At 46.6% G+C, this 17,463-nt stretch overlaps 1 protein-coding gene across 2 annotated transcripts in view; it reads left to right on the forward strand.

Moving 5' to 3' along the window:
- ELMO1 (engulfment and cell motility 1) overlaps positions 1-17,463 on the forward strand; it is a 405,171-nt gene that overhangs the window by 69,749 nt on the left and 317,959 nt on the right. For both annotated transcript variants that reach the window (XM_084857863.1, XM_084857865.1), the window contains exon 2: positions 3,950-4,109. In XM_084857863.1, the coding sequence (XP_084713989.1) occupies positions 4,032-4,109 (78 nt within the window). In that variant the 5' untranslated portion in view covers positions 3,950-4,031. The remainder of the gene's footprint in view (positions 1-3,949; positions 4,110-17,463) is intronic.

Genomic DNA, 17,463 nt, shown 5'->3' on the forward strand with positions numbered 1-17,463 from the left:
TCTTCCAACTTGTGAGTTAATTACCACAGCACAGAAGGATGTCTCCCAAAAATGCTGCATTGTGCTTGATATTCACCATGCTTTTCCAAAGGAATACACAATGTCCTGACTTACCAAGTTCCAGAGCTTGCACTGTAATGGGGTAATTTAACTTGGTTTTAAAAACTTTTTCTGGCATCCAAATTTCTGATCTTTGCCAAACTTCAGGATGATGTGTAATGCATACTTCTGCAGTTGCCTAAGCCTCATCCAGAATTACGAACTTTGCATATTTTGGGCAGTTGTCAATTTAACACATGTTTAGCATGTCAGGCTTTTCCCCTTCCCAACCTTTTAGGATGTTTTTGATAAAAAAAAATATTGGTTTTGCCTTTATGGTTGTAGTCTGTGAAAAGAGGACATGTTCATAAAAAGAAAAAAAGTGACACTTTAATTCTCAGTCCTGCATGGAGAGCCAGACATATTGAACCCTGTGCTGATATAATCTTCTTAATGCCTAACTCTAAGGACAATGTATATGTTGCTCAGTCATATGCTGGTTTTAGTGACTAACATAAGACATTGCTCTTCTACACTGATTACTGTAGAGGAAGCCAGCAGGGTGTGAACAGAATTCTATTCTTGTCTGTATTTATAAGAGAAATGCGGAGGAGAGTGAGAGACAGGGATGTGGATGGCAACTCTGTATGTCATTCCTATCCCTCTGCACTCCTCCAGATAGAGATGGTATGGGGCTTATTTTTAAAAAAAAAATTCCAGGAAGGAAGAAAAGAGGACTGTCGTGTGAAGAGTGGAAATAGAACAAGTTGATTTCAGGTCTCAGAAAAGTTGTAGTTGATGTAATCCTCAGGAGTGGGCAACTTGTGGCCCTCCAGATGTTTTGGCCTACCACTCCCCATCAGCCCTAGCCAGCAAAACCAGTGGTGAGGCATGATGGATGTTGCAGGCCAAAACATCTGGAGAGCCACACATTGCCCACCCCTGTGACCTAGAGGAATAAGAGGAGGCAATTCAAGAGGTTGGTTTCTCCAGTGATCATACAGCAGCAGAAAAAAAATAGGAGGATGGGGGAAAGAAGGCAGAAAATACATCTAGTTTTGTCGGGGGTGGGGGAGCTTTGTTGCACAAGCTAGATTTGTGAAAACAAAATTATGGCATATTTTACAGTAATGTTCCCATACCAAACATTTTCTCTTCAGTGAATTCTCTTGATTTTGATGGGGTTCACTCTCAAGTAAGCATGTTCAGACTGAGCCTTATTTTGATCCCTAATTTATGATTCAGTTACACTGTGTATGTGAAGAGTGTCTTTCCTTCAAGGAACCACAGGGGACTAGCGATGGGGAAGGCAGATGGGTTGCTTCAGGGCCAGCCTCAAAGGTAGGCATGGTTGGGCACCTGCCCAGGGCCCACACCCCAGCAGGGGACTTCTGATGAGAACCCTCTGCAGCTGCTCCTCCTCTTCCCCATTGCAACCTGTGTGTTCCCCTGCCTCTCACTCTGGCCCAGACAACGATGGTGGTGAGAAGGTGCAGTAGCAGATGCCACTGGCTACTTGCTCACCAGCTCTCTGTCTGCCAAGCAAGCAAGTGGTAGCAATGATGAGGAAGAGGAGCATTAGCAGCTGGTGACGATAGCAGCAAGGAGGTAGACTCAGCAAAGGAGGGGGCCTATTGAGCTTGTCTTGCCCAAGAGCCCTCAAAAACCTGGAACCGGCACTGGGTTGATTGTCATGGGGTGGCACTTGCTTCTTTTTCCTGCCTCCTCTGGTTCCTAACGCTTTTGCAGGTGATAGGCAGTGGGGTGTTCTGGTCATCCACAAGCCAGGTGTCAACTGTGCCAAACCCCTCAGTCATGAGGTAGCAGTACTGGCATGGTGAGGAATGAGCAGCTGTCGTGGGATCGGTGCAGCAGTATCCCATGATTCATTGTCAACACTTCTATGAGGCCCTTCCTGTTTGAAGCTTCACTCAGTGGGGAAGCTGATACCGGGAGCATATTGTCAACATAAGAACATAAGCCCTCCTGGATCAGACCAAGAGTCCATCTAGTCCAGCATTCTGTTTGCACAGTGGCCAACCAGCTGTCGACCAGGAACCCACAAGCAGGGCATGAGCTAAATCCTGTCCATTTAGCATGTGTAAGACATACTCTCTCCCTTTAAATTTTCCTGCTGGATAAATCATGAATGTCGATTACCCTCCCCAAATATGAAAGGCAAATACAGACCCCAACCCTTTTACACTGAACTCATTACTCACCTGAGCCTGCGGCATGCAGAATTGTCAGTGAGAATGTGAAGGGGAAGCTCTGTAGCGAACAAGTTGTTTGAGCTCAGTTGATACGCCAGGTATGAACATACTGGATGCAAAGCCCTTGATGGACTAGGGCCGAGAGGTCCAAGAGGACCCTGCTAGCCTGTTGAGATCAGTATGGGTGGTTCTGGCTTATCTGAGTAGCCAAGGCTGCACGATTTTGGAAAAATGAATTATTTCTTTGTGGGATTTCACTGGAGTCTCCCCACCACCACCACCACCACCTTTGTGCCCCAGAAGCACCAAAGTCTGGAGCCACTGCTGTTTTTTCCAGGCCGTCTTCAAGTTACCTCTCTATCCATACAGCAGAGCCTGGGATGGCCATCTCCCACCTTGGTCCCCACCCTATTTCCTCCAACTGCATATTGCTTGGCAGTCTTCCAGCTTTTATGCAGTTTTTCCCCATTCTAAAAGGTTAAGATACCTCTCCTATAGCTTAATTACTGGCAGGAAGAGATTTAAGTTACAATATGCTGGGGTGTTGGTTTTTTTTTTTGTATTTTTGGCTTTACCCCTTTTGCCTTTTCCCCAGTCCCTTTTCCTTTGGCCCCACCTCCCACTGGAATGCAACCCCCAACAGCTGATCTGAAATGGAATTTAGCCCGTGGCTGGAAGCGGTTCCCACCTCTGCCTTATGGTGAGCTAGTCCCTTCGTCTTGTAAACTGACATTTGTCTTTTGAATGACCAAAACCCAAACAATCAAAATCATGATTCATTCTTTAAAATTGCAAGGCTTGAAATAAAATATGGATGGGCTCATATTATTTGAATTCAGTCTGCTGTGTTCACTACCCTCTTCTTTCAAGCATACATTGACATGAGGGCTAGAAACTTGCCTTTTAATGAAATCTGACTCTTACTAGAGCTTGTATGTTGTCCAGCCCTGAAAAACAAACAAACGAACAGACAAACAAACAAACTACCCATAGTATCAATTAGTTTGCATGGTAGTATAAAGATATGAAATTATTTCATATCATACATAATTAGAATACTATAGCCAGTGTCCCATTTATTAAAAAACAGAAGTATTTCCAAATCAGTATTTCAGAACAGGGACTTGTGTGCATATGTGCCTTCCAACAATAAGGTTGATGTACTATGCGCTTTTTGGGGGTGTGTGTGTGTGAAAAACACTGTTCTTTTTTGCCTTCTTCCTGACACCCTGGTTGCTATAGTGCAATGATCTATTTGTGAACACACAGGAGATCATTGCTGTAGTTAAAGAGAAAATGTTTTCTGGTCATAACTTCATGGATACTCAGCCTTCTTGAAAGGTGATAGAATAGAAGATCTAGCAGGTTATTTGGCTCTTCAAAGAGCTGGAATGTAATGTTCAATCTCTTTCAGACTTTCTCCAATAATACAATTTTTTTTCAATTTTGGATAATTTCTGTTTAAAAGCTAATGCATGGCTGTTCACAGTACATTGTAGTGCTTCAGCCATCTTTTGAGCAGATTGGCTAGTGGCACGCTGTGCGGTATAGTACTGACTGTCTTAAGCCTTTAGTTTGTGCATGAACGTGATCTTTCACAAACACACACACCTTTTGTGTACCTGCCGAGTCATGCAAATAGACATGTTTGTGTTGGAATTTGTTTTGAATGGTACTTTTCCCTTCTCTCCCTCCAGCTGTGAATGAAAGAGAGCGAAAGAGAGACGGCAGCACACAGTGTTCAGTTTCACTAGGTCTGAAGAACAGTGACAACTAAAAATGCCGCCTCCTGGGGATATCGTGAAAGTGGCTATAGAATGGCCTGGTGCCATCGCTAAGTTGATGGAAATTGATCAAGTAAGTGCTTAATTCTGTGTATTTGTACATATCAGTGCACTTTTACATAGGTAATTTTAAAATATTCATTATGACTCCTAGACAGCCTTATCGTACAACTATGGGACTGACACCCTCCCTTTACCTAAACTGAACATTTGCTATTAATTTTGGACGCCTCCTTCAGCCCATGGTTGAATCAAATTTTAATGTTCTATAAGTTTATGGTCTTCAAAATTACATGGATACTCTACAAAGAGGTATGTTTGGATTATAATCCATATGAATGATGGATAAGAATGAATGGTTATAATCCATATGAACAGATGTACAGTTATTGTTTTCTTTGTGACTTCAGATTCTTAGCTGGTGCTTAGCTTGCTTTTAACTAAGGGATGTCTTTAATTGTCTGTTCATATGTAGTTGCTGTTAAGTGTTCCATCCATTTCTTGATGGTGCGGGCTGCATATAACCAAACATGGGGTCAGGTGGGGTGCGTATGGATACATGATTCAAAACTTTAAAAATGGAGTTGCTCTATTGAAGTGTCAGCAGCTGCCTGTGCTGGAACTGGAAGCCTTCAGCTCTGTGTGGCTGCCTGGTGTGGTATGAGCTATTAGAATTTCAGCTAGGAGCATGGTTCATTTGTTTGTTACATTTATAACTTGCCTTTTCCTCCAGGGAGCCCAAGGTAGCATGCATGCTCCTTCCTCCCCTCTCCCGTGAGGTAGGTTAAGCTGAGAGTCAGTGAGTGGCCCAAAGTCACCCAGTGAGCTTCATTGCCGAGTGGAAAGTAGAACCTGGATCTCCTGAGTCCTAGTCCAATACTCTAACCACTACCCCATGCTGGCATATTCCTGGCAGTAAACTGCTCTCAGGCTCTTCGCTGGTCCCTCCCATCCAAGCTCGTCAGTGGGCCCTTCTGGACAGGAAGGGCTGTAAAAGGCTTCCTGTTTGGGCTTGGAACTTGCCTGAATAACCAGATCCATTGGTTCTGGTGTGCTTCTGGGTGTTGTTTGGCTCTGACTCCCAACCTACCTTTGACTGCAGCCTATGGCTCAGCTTTGACATGAGGTGGGGAAAATGGAGATGGTCAGTTGTAGATAATCTTTCTAATATAAAATAATGATGAACTGCCATTGTGGAACCTTGTTATTATTGCAATTGTAGCCATGAGCCGCATGTCTGGTGGAGATAGCTCTATACTGTGGTCAGGAATTAACTCACATATTTCCTGATCATTGGCCATGCTGGCTGGGGCTGATGGGAGCTGCAGTCCAAAACATCCAGAGAGCACTAGGTTGCCTACCACTGCTCTATAACACTTGTTGCTTCATGCAAGTAGAAACCTTTCTGCAGCTCCTGGCTGGCCTAAGGGATTCCGTTAGAATGTGGCAACAGTCCTTCACCTTCTTACCCCATCAAATGCCCCCTGTGTGTTGTTCCTGTATTCATGGGGGCCCAGTGCTTGAGCTAGGGAATCAAGAGCTATAGATGCTTCAGGTGAGGGTCTACTCCTGGCACTAGGATCTCCTGCTGCCTGGCCAACTTTGGTTGATTCAGGCATGGTCCTCAGGCAAACTAGAGGCAGATCCACTTATCAAAGTCAGCAGGGAACCAAAGGTCAAAAGCACACTATACCGGTACAGAAAAAAGGGCAATCCAAAATCAGGATGGAGTGCCAGTAGACCCTCACCTGAAGCAACTATAGCTCTTGATTCCCTAGCTCAAGCATTGGGCCCCCATGAATACAGGAACAGCACACAAGGGGCATTTGATGGGGTAAGAATATTAACAAGGTCTTATCAGGAGTCAGCATCATGAGAGATCAGTCCAAGGTGAAGCCAAGTTTCAAGGTATTGGGAGCTGAAATAAGGTGTGGTTCCAAGCAGCAGATCTCAACTGGAGCCCTACCCAGCACATCAGAGGCTTTGTCAGAAGCCTACTCGTGACCTGATTTTTGCTCATGTGGAGGCCTTTACTGTTGACGAGACCTCTTCAGCAAGTGGGACTCCTTTGCCTGTCCACCATCCTAGTCTGAATCTTAAGACACCGGCATTCTTGAGGGATAGATGGTGGTTTAGCATCCCCCTCTGCCTCAAAGGCTGAGCTGTCTGCCTCTTGAGGAGGCAGATCTGAAGGCATCACCCCTGAGGGCCCAGGACCATCCTACATAGGCATGGGGTCCTCTGAGGTGGCCTGTTCTCTGGGGACATCTGGTGAAGGTTCAAGCTCTTCCTCTGATGAGGAATCCCCCAGGGAAGTCATGCCACTGCCACTGTACAGATGCGCTCTTTGTATCTTCTACATAACACCATACCAAAGATGGTCCAGCCCTCTTTGTTCCAGGGCCAAACACTAGTGCCCTCCTGCTCATACACTGTAAGAAAGAGCACTGCAATTCCAACATGAAATTTCATACAGAAGAAGAATTGGAACGCTGTATGGGATCTTTTCCCCAGTTTCGCCACCCCTCCCATTTCTTGGTATGGGTAAGACCTGCAACCATTCCACATGAGCTCAGGTTTGTTTTTGTTCTTTTCCTCCCAGCCTGGATTGCACCTAGCCTGTGGTAAATTGATCATCTGAATTACTTGTTGCAAGCAATTTCTATGTGCTGCAGTTTAGATTGCCTTAAGGTTTGTGGTGGCATCAAGTATTGCAATTTTTGTTTGTGATACACTGCATACTGTGTGCACAGTGTAGTTCAGACTAGAAAATAATCAGACATGTGGAGAGAGAATGTGTGAATTAGCCCTGACTCTTGCTAATTTTAGTCAGGATCAGAAAAGTGGAATGGCCTCTGAGATTTTTAGAATGCAGATGTCCTTTTTGAAAGTTAATACTGAAGTGTGTCTTCAGTTTTAATCCAACTTCCTCCCCCTGTACCCCAATGTTCCATTATCAAAAGTTTGGGAACTCTAGTCTAGACAAAGCTATAGGACTGTAAAACTGTCATTCTTTTGTGGCATTAGAGCATATGTTCACCACAGAATATGAAGGAGTTGCCTAGACAACACTATTTAGTCGCACAAATAAGGGTGCTGGAGTTCTTTGAGTTGCTCTTACCACACCAGGTCATTACTGCCAATGGAAGTAGATGTAATGATATCCTAAAGGGAGCTGTGTGGTAACCCCCCCCCCCATTTTTTGGCATTGTATTACCACATAAAAACTCTCCTTTACTGCTCTTTGCTCATGCTGTTATACGCATCTCAAAACTAATTTACATTTATATTAATACGATTAAAAAGCTGAATAAAAGGCGTGTAGTTATTAATCTCTCTTCCAAATGCTGCTGCCACTGCCAGAAGCTTCAGGAAATTTAATAGAGGCTTTATTATTGGCCCAATGCACCTGCACATTACAGGGACCATATGTAGGACTTTATGCTAAGCCTTTCCATAAGCGTTGGCTTCCTAAGTCTAGTCAGACTCTTATCTCAGTAGCTTCCTGATTTCTGGGAGTGTGTTTGCTTTCTGCTGTTTTGACTTGTGTTGCTCATCAATACAGTGTATTGTCCAGAGAGAGGATTTCTTTGCTGGTTTGAGGGGAAATGTTATCTGCAGTGATGTGTTGCTTTTCTCAGAACATTGCCACACATTTTATCAATAGACATGCTGTAGAGCAGCTTTCCCCAACCTGGTGCTCTCCAGGTGTTTTTGACTACAAATCCCATCCCCCTGACCATTGGTCATGTTGGCTGAGGCTAATGTGAATTGTAGTCCAAAACATCTGAAGGGCGCCAGATTGGGGAAGGCTGCTTTAGAACAACATTCCTCCAGCCCAACTGACAATTTGTGGACCTTACAAGCGTCTCCAAGCCCAAGTTGTCTCGAACAGGACAGAAAGTAGATTGCCAGATGTTTTCGACTTCAGCTTCCAGAATTCCTGACCATAGGCCAGGCTAGCAGGGGCTTCTGGGAGTTGAAATCCAAAGCATCTGGAGATCTACCATCTCCCCACCTCTAGTCTAGACCTATGAGAGCTTCCAACAACTTTGGTTCTTGTGTCTATCCTAAGACTTATTCAGGCCTTCTATTTCTGAGTAACTCATGAGAGGAGAGAGTGAGAGTGAGCGTGTAGCTCTGCCTCCCTCCATCTCCATTCTTGTCACCCTCCACGTACTGAGGAATGTCTTCTCTGTCCATGTAAATGTCCTTTCTATCTCAATGTGGTGTAGGATCCTGGAAAATCAAGGTTCTAAATGTCAGAGGGAGCCTACGCAGATAGAAAAGGCGTTCCAAATAGAGGGTGATGAGAACAGGGGTGGAACAAGCATGCTCATCCTCACTCTCCCCCTGCCCCCCACTGCATGTTAATTAAAGCCAGAAATAGAATGCTTCAGTTAGGGCTATAGCCAAGCCCTGTTTGGAGGAAATGTGTGGATCTGTGTGTGGAGATCTCTGAAGGAACATTGCCACCTCAAGACTGTCTGGTGCACTCTTATCCTTTGCCTCCCAACTTGGACATTCCCATTAGGACAAACTGCACATTACATACAAATGATGTAACATGACTGTGATGGCTGCTTTTTAGGAAGTTAAACAGCTTTGAAGGGCAGGTGTTTTGAGCAGATAAGTGTTGGATCAGTCCTTTCCCCAATGACTGCTTTCTCATGCCAAATCCCCCTCACTTCCACTATAAATAAACCCCCTTCAAAATGACCCCCCTTGACATGCCCCTGTGGGCTGTGTTACATGCATCTCTGTAATTTGACTCTTAGCACTGATATGTTACTTTAGGACAGAGGTGCAGAACCTCAGATCCAGGGACTAAATCCGGCCTGCCTGGGTTCCCCCCGGGAACCTCACCTCCTTCCCCTTGCCCCTTCCCCTTGACTACAGATAGGTTTTTTTGGTATTCCCCCCCCCTCTTTTGCCCCACCTTCAACTAGAAAAAATCTCCAAAATGGAATTTGGCCCTCAAGCTGAAAGAGGTGTCCTACTGGAGACTTGAGAAACCTCTTGGTTTTGCTGCCTGCTTGTGATTGCAAAAAAGAAAAGAAAAAGTGGTGGTGGTATAGAGCCCTTAGCTTGGTGGGTCACAACTTGTAAAAACTGAACAATGGTGATTTTTTTTTTTTAAATAACTAGCTACAACCTTCTCCAGTGTGATGCCCTCCAGATGTTTTGGGCTTCAACTCCCATCAGCCCAGCCAGCATGGACAATGGTCAGGAATGCTGGTAGTTGTAGTCCAAAATACCTGGAGAGCTCCTAGTTGAGCAAGGCTGAACTAGCATATCTTGACAGATGTACAGTTTGTTTTTCAATCTTGGGTGCCTTGTAAGAAGAAGAAGTTGGTGTATTATATTATGTAAGCAAAAGAGCAGAAGAAAAGACAGAGAAAGAGAGTAGAGTGTTCTGCTGTTTGCCATCAGAATAAGCAAATGACTCAGTGAAAAGCCTGGGCCCATTCGGTGTTGCAGCACTTGTCAAGCTAAGCAGGTGCAGGCTGGATCAGTGCCTGGATGGGAGACCACAGGGGAGCTTTATGTAAGCCGTTTGGAGGATGAACAGTGTATAAGTATAATAAATCAAATCTTGCATGCTTGAAATGCAATCATACCACAGTTATCTTAAATTCACTGTGTCTTCCATGAAACATCATGACTATACAACTGTGCATTCCTTATGTATTCAGATGTCTGACTAGCATGATACTTTTGATACCCTCCATTCTCCATGCGGTTTAGCTGATGGAGGATTGTGATGTGGAGCTGCCCTTCACTATCTGTTTCTTTAAAGCTTAAGCCCATCTTATTTTAATTAATACTTTTCTGGCCCCATCTCCTAGCCCAAAAGGTGATAAAGGGATTTTCTGTAGCATGTCTCCTAGCCCGAAAAGATGCAAAGAGGTTCTCCCTGCTTGTGTGCCGCTTGTCTCCCCTGCCCACCCTGGCCAAATAGCCAAGAAGGAATGTGGTTCTTTAGTCCTTTATCACTCTGGTCACTACTTCCTTTGACCATTCCAACATTCCCCAAACTGGTGCCCTCCCAATGTTTTGGACTACAACTCCCAGCATTCTTGACCATTGGCCATGCTGGCTGGGCCTGATGAGAACTGAAGTTCCTCTTTGTGGTCTCAGTGCATCACACATATGGGCTCTGCGCCTGCGCAGAGACTCGTTCGGGAAACTTCCAAGCTGAACAAGTTTTTGGCCGGAACCCCTCCCCCACCGTCCCTGGTATATATAGCGTGGGTTCCCACCTTCCCCTCAGTTTCTTTTCGACTGCCTTAGCGTTACTTTGTGGGAAACTTCTTGACATTCTGTCAAGCTGCTTCTATCTTTTTCTTGTCTTCTTGCTTTTTTCTTCCTTTATCTTTTTCTTCTTTATCTAAACCAGGGAGAGAGAGAGAGAGAGAGAGAGAAGGAGAGCGTTTGGAGAGCGTTGTTTGTCTCAGCAGCGACACATTTTTCCTCCAGCTTTTGGCCCAAAAGCCTCCATTCAGAAAGTGCACAGCTTGTGGCAGCAAGGTGCCTTCTTCGGACGGTTCACTTTTTATGCCTAATCTTCTTGGGAGAATCCCATAAAGTTGAATCTTGCCACTACTGCCAATCACTATCAAAGCAGGCTTGCAAGAATAGAGCTGATGATCCTTTGCGATCCTTTGGCAACGGGCCCTTCAGGCAGCTGATATGCCTAAGGCCCAAATGCCTCGAAAACAGCCCGCAGTTGTTCCTTCCACAAGTGCAAAAGGAGTGGCTTCTGCGGCTCAATCTTCCCCTCTGTTAACTATAGAGCCGATTCAAGTAGATCCACCTACGCTGGGAAGGAACCTAACTATTTTGGTGGCTAAAAAACTTTCAAAAAAAGGCAAAGCACCCTAAATCGGCAGCAGACACACCGGTGAAAAAGAGGAGAGAGAAAATCTCTAAACAGCAGGAGAAAGAGCAGGACATCCTGGCCCCTCCTCCTCTACTTGATTCTCCCATCCGTGTTGTGGCCCCTTCCACACAGGTTGTGACTTTGGATCTGGCCTCCACGGTCTTGGAGGGTGAGTTGCAGGACACGCCAACCCCACCACTCCGCCCAACTCAGACAGCTCCGGAACAGAGATCCAGGTCTCCAACACCATGCCATCACGATACACAATTACCTCGGTATTGGCTGACACTCCTTGGCAGCTTCCTCGATACCCATCTCCGGATCGATACTGTATGGATCATCGGAAGGGACAATACGACTGTGATCGCTCCTGCTCTCCATCCCGTGATTGGGATCATTTTTCTGTTTCGTTGTCTCCTCCCCATAGACTGCAATGTGATGCAGACTGGAGACTTACGAGGGTTCATGACCTTTTCCTGGATCGCTCTTGTTACTTGGGAGCTACTTCTCCTTCATTACTCCATTTCAACCTGAACAACGACCATGGTTCGAAATGCATGAGACTTTCTGTCCCCCTCCTCCGGTACCAAGATGTTCTACATCTCTAACACTACACCAATCCTGCCGAGACCGTCAAGCCCCACCGCCTCCAATTCCACCTCACAGTGCGACTCATGTGGTACAGCGACCTGCCCCCTCACCGGAATCCGGTGAGGACTATCAGTCCGACTCTTCCTCAGTCCCCCCATTGATCTCATCCCAGATGATGTCATTGGGACACGAGATAGAACCTTGCCTTCCAAGGATATGGGACACTTTTCTGAGCAAGTGCTCAGAATGGCACAATCGTTGGGCATCGAGGTGCAACAACCTCCACAACAACTCCACGATCCAGTGTTCGATGCCATCACGGCAGACATGTCCACCCCGGTGGCCATTCCCTTTCTCCCAGCTTTGTTAAGTACAGTGCAACAGACATGGAAAACGCCTTCATCCTTGACCCCAATGTCCAAGAGGCTAGAATCAATGTACAGGGGTCAAGAGACAGACACTTCTTTCCTCTTTGCACATCCCAAACTGAACTCAATAATCATAGAGTCTGCTCAAGGCTGCTCTCAAAAAACACATGCCTCACCTGTGGATAAGGAGGGCCATAAACTTGATTTCATCAGATGCTGCCTCTACTCTTCAGCAGCATTGAGACTTAGGATTTCAAACTACTAGACAATGATGGCTGGTACCAATTGTTCCTTTGGGAAAAAATAGTTTCCCTTATCACGTACCTTCCTGAGGATCAACGTGAGTTAGTAAGAATGATCCATGCAGAAGCATCCAAACTATCCTGTCAGCAGATCAATACTGTCCATCATCAGGTGGACTGCAATGCCAAAGGGATGTTGGGCTCCATTGCCCTAAGGAGACATGCTTGTCTCCGTTCTGTGGGCCTAACTCCTGAAGCTCGCTCTAGAATAGAGGATCTACCCTTCGACAGCGAGGATTTATTCAGTGCGAAAACAGATGAGCAAATGGACTCTGTGCAAAAAGCCAGAACAACCGCTTGTAAGATGTGTGTCAGCCAAGTCCAGCAACAACAGCACCACGTCCCTTATTGTCAACGTCACTGGTACCGACAACACCAGACCTATGCCCCTCAGCAAACTGGGGATTGAGCACCCAGATACCCACAGGAACAACAGTAGCAACAAAGGAAATGTTATCCTTTCCCCAAGTTTCAGCAAAAGGTGAAGGGCGATGGATTTTCTAAGTGTCATCTTTGACTCCACTCTTTCTCCCCTCTGTACTGACCATTACAAACCACCCTTTGGAGACCTCCTGAGCAAATTCTACTCAACCTGGATGAGAGTGACATCAGACAATTGGGTGATAACTATTGTCCTTTGAGGATACAAAATAGAATTTAGCACACTTCCACCACTGGGTTCGGGGCGGACAACCCCACTCTCAAAGGTCCTTCAGGAGGAAACAGAATCTCTCCTAAGGAGGGGTGCTATCCAGTGCATTCATCTAAACCTCGGTACGGAGGGGTTTTTCTCCAGGTACTTCACCATACCAAAACGGGATGGAATTCTCTGACCCATTCTAGACCTTTGGGACCTGAACAAATTTGTCACTCACAAGAGATTCAGAATGACAGCCCTAGCCACGATTCTCCCACTCCTCCGAAAGGACTCATGGTTCACCATGGTCGATCTCAAGGATGCGTATTTCCACATAGCGATAGAACACTCACACAGAAAATTGATCCGCTTTGCGATCGGCACAGAACTCTTCCAGTTCAGTGTTCTGCCGTTCGGACTCCAAACAGCTCCATGTGTATTCACGAAGTGTGTGGCTGTGGTTTGTGGTTATCTCTGCCTCAAGGGTGTCGAGATCTATCCCTATCTCGCCAATTGGCTGTTAGTGAACCCCTCTTGGGAAGCCCTATTGCCCGCTGTTACAGATGTTCTGAATCTCCTTCAGGCACTGGGACTAAGGATCAACAGGGAGAAATCCCGTCTGACCTCCACACAAATAGTTCAGTTCATAGGGGCCATCCTCAATTCCAGAACTGGCCGGGTGTACCTTTCTGCAACTCGCATCAAAAACCTGGTCAAACATGCCACTTCAATATTCCTTGATCGCTGTCAGGAGCGCCCTAGCGGCCTCTTTCAGTTCACTCCAATAGCCAACTCAAGACACAGACGAAAGGATTCTTCTCAAGGCTTTAATCCTTTTACAACTTAATGACTCTTTCAGATGCTAATCACCAGCGACTAAGCAACGAACAGCAGAGTAGCCTATGCTCTGGGTAGGCAGTTGGTCCCCGTTTGAAGGAGAATTACTTGAAGTCCCTGAACTTATGGGCTAGGGAGAGATCCTCCCTCTTTCCCTTGGGTCCACGGGATGCGGCTGTAGCTTGCGCACCAAACGGGCGGTACACCTCCTTTCTGCACCCTCCATCGCTTGTCGCTCCCTGCGTCTGTGTCGAGCGTCTAGCAAGCCCCCCTCCCGCACTTTCTCACTGCCAGGGTCACTATCTATCTCAGGAATGCCAGCAGGAGGAATCTCTACCAGCTGCTGTGCCTGTGTGGGATGAGGTGGCTCCTCTCCCACGGGTTGCTGATCCTCCTCAGAATCAGAACTGCTCTGGGGTTCTATTGGCTCAGTTTCTACCCTGACAATTGCCGTGCCAAAGCACGTGACATTCGATGCCTACCTGGTCATATGGCAGCAACAGTATCAGTTGTGGAATGGGCCCGACTGTGGATGAGGCCCCTGCAAAATTGGTGCACCCAAACCTTCGACTTGACCAGCAACCCCTACCTTGTCACACTTACGGTACCAGAGGAGGTCGCTTTCAGCCTGAAGTGGTGGATGAATTCCAAACATCTGACTCAAGGGATGCCATTTTTCCCTGCTCCCCCATCCAGGGTCCTGACCACAGATGCTTCCTTACTGGATTGGGGAGCACCTTGCGGACCTCTACGTGCACAGGGTCTTTGGTCATCCACAGACACAATCTACCACATACATTTTCTGGAGTTGATGGCAGTCTGGAAAGCCCTCCACACCTTTGAACCATACCTTTGGCACTGACACATCCAGTTCCTCACGGACAGCACTACAGTTCTATGGCAGCTAAACAAACAAGGGGGAACACACTCCTCCCATCTCCTTTCTCTCACTCTGGACATTTACAACTGGGTAGTTACAAGGGGCATTCGTCTCACTGCTCTCCATACTGCAGGAGAAGACAATCTCTTGACAGACTCTCTCAGCCGCTTCCTCCGGTGCTCCCACAAAAGGCAGCTGGCCAAGCCAACTCTATAGCTGATTTTCAGACAATGGGGTCAACCCGAGATCGATCTCTTCGTGACTCCAGCGAACACGGCCTGCAGACAGTTTTGCTCCAGGGTGGGAGTCGGTCAAGGATCGCTAGGTGATGCTTTTTTCCTGGAATGTAAGGATCACCTATTCTACCTCTTTCCTCTGTTTCTGCTCCTCATGAGGGTGATCTCAAAAATCAGACAGGAAGCCACGAACTGCATCCTAATCGCCCCATGGTGGCCCAGACAACCTTGGTTCAAAACACTGAGGGACCAGTCGCAGGGACATTGCCTACCGCTCCCGCAAATAGACAACTTAATTTCTCGAGACCGAGGTCGAATTCTCCACCCCCGTCTCCATACCCTGAAGCTCATGGCATGGAGGATCCAGTGCCTGGACACTGCTCCCCACTGCTCCCGGTGACAGTACAGGCTATACTCAATCTGGCGAGAAAGCCATCGATGTGCCGCTCGTACTCAGCTAAATGGGCTTCATTTGTGAAGTTTGCATCTGACAGTAATTGTAACCCTAATGACTGTTCCCTTATGGATATTTTATGTTTTCTCCAACATTTATACAGTAGAGGACTGAAATATTCCTCCATCAGAGTATATGCCTCAGCGATTTCTGCGATGAGGGGCAATGTAGATGGGTGCTTCCATCTTCAGCCGCCCCTTATGCAAACAATTCTTACAGGGACTTTGAAATCTGGCTCCCCCCATGAGAGACCTCATCCCTCAGTGGAACTTGTTGCTAATGCTCAACAGCCTGATGTCTGCGCCCTTTGAACCTCTTGCTACCGTGGACTTGAGGCTGCTTTCTTGGAAGGTCGCCTTCTTGGTAGCGATTACAACCCTGAGAACGGCGAGTGAGCTCTCTGCTTTACAAATAGACTCACCTTACACCATTTTTCATAAGGACCTAGCTTTCCTCCCTAAAGTGGTGACAGACTTCCATGTGAATCAGACAGCTGTCCTCCCTGCTTTCTTTCCCTCTCTGACTTCCGATTTGGAGAAGAGACTGCACACTTTAGATGTCCAGAGAGCCCTGTCCTTTCATAAATCACGGACTGAGTCTTTCCGTAAGTCGCAACAATTGTCCCTGTGCTACGGAGGTCATAATAAAGGCTCACCAGTTTCCTCTCAGAGGCTAGCCTCCTGGATAGTACAGACTGTTAGCTTGGCGTACCACCTCTTGGGGAAAGAGTTACCGCCTCAAATCTGAGCACATTTGATAAGGGGAATGTCGACTTCCATGGCCTTTACAAGAGGTGTGCCTCTGGTGGACTTGTGTAATGTGGCTACTTGGTCTAAGCCTTCTACTTTCATAAGGCACTATAGACTAGATATTTGGGCCCAAGCAGACTGTGCCTTTGGCAGGGCTGCGCTCTCATTGGTACTACAGTGAGACACCGACCCACCTCCGGTAAGTTAACTTGTTGTTCGCCCATATGTGTGATGCACAGAGACAGCGGAGAAGAAAGTCAGGTTGCTTACCTGTAACTGTAGTTCTTCAAGTGGTCATCTGTGCATTCACACAACCCTCCCACCATCCCCACTTTGGTGTCAATATGATTATTGGTACCATTGTGTTTTTTCTCCTCGGCCCTGGACTGCTTTGCGGTCTTCAGGAACTGAGGGGAAGGCGGGAACCCACGCTTTATATACCCAGGGACACTGGGGGAGGGGGTCCCACCAAAAACCTGTTCAGCTTGGAAGTTTCCCGAACGAGTCCCCATGCAGGCGCAGAGCCCATATGTGTGAATGTGCAGATGACCACTCGAAGAACTACAGTTACAGGTAAGCAACCTGACTGTCTCATCAGGCCCAGCCAGCATGGGCAACGGTCAGGAATCATCCGGAGGGCACCAGATTGGGGAAGGCTGGGCCATCTGAAAATGCTGGGTGTGCTACAGCTTTCCAGGTGACTCTAGCACTGTATTTTACGCCAAAGAGTTTAGCGCACGTTAGCAAGATGTTTACCATTGGCTTTTTTCCCAGTACCCCTTCTGCTTTCCCTTTTTGTCTCCTATTATATCCCTTCCATAACCATTCTCCTTCAGTTGGATATGAGATTTGAATGTGAGCTTCTGACGCCCCAAGAGAGGCTTGTCTCGCCATCTGCCTAGCCCCTTGACTCACCCATCTGTGTTTACCTATTTGTGCCTAAGGGGAAGTAAGAGGAAAGCAGGCCACCTGCCAACAGTGGCAGGAGTTCTCAGCTGCTCACTACCTCTTCTGCTCCTGGTAGATATCTAGTTCATAGCTCTGGGGTCCACCTACCCAGGGTTCGAAGAACAAGGGGGTGTCAGCAGCAGTCTACCAATCGGACTCAAATACAACTGGCCTGCCTCACAAGGCAGGTGTGGCATGGCAATAATATGGCATTGCTGGTTGGGGAATGAAGGTTGGCCTGACGATTATAGAATAAACAGGGAACCATCCTATTCTAAGTTGCTGCCTAAAGCAATATGAAAGGGCAGTAGGTAGTACACCAATTCTGTATTAATGGAAGCTACTGTGGTTAACACAACCTGCCCTGTAGCCACAGCTGCCTTGTTTTTTGTTAAGCTTGCGTGAGTATGTGAAAATTTAAAAACTATACTGATAGTTTTCAAGTGCTGGTCATTTTTTAAAGCCTGTGCCTGTATCTGGATGGAGAGTTGCATTATGCAAAACAGATGGTAGCCAAGATTTGTGGACCAGTAGGAGGCAAG

The sequence above is a fragment of the Heloderma suspectum genome, chromosome 5, assembly GCF_057233095.1.
Source record: "Heloderma suspectum isolate Gila_16-S chromosome 5, 16-S_ref, whole genome shotgun sequence".
NCBI classification, from domain to species: domain Eukaryota; kingdom Metazoa; phylum Chordata; class Lepidosauria; order Squamata; family Helodermatidae; genus Heloderma; species Heloderma suspectum.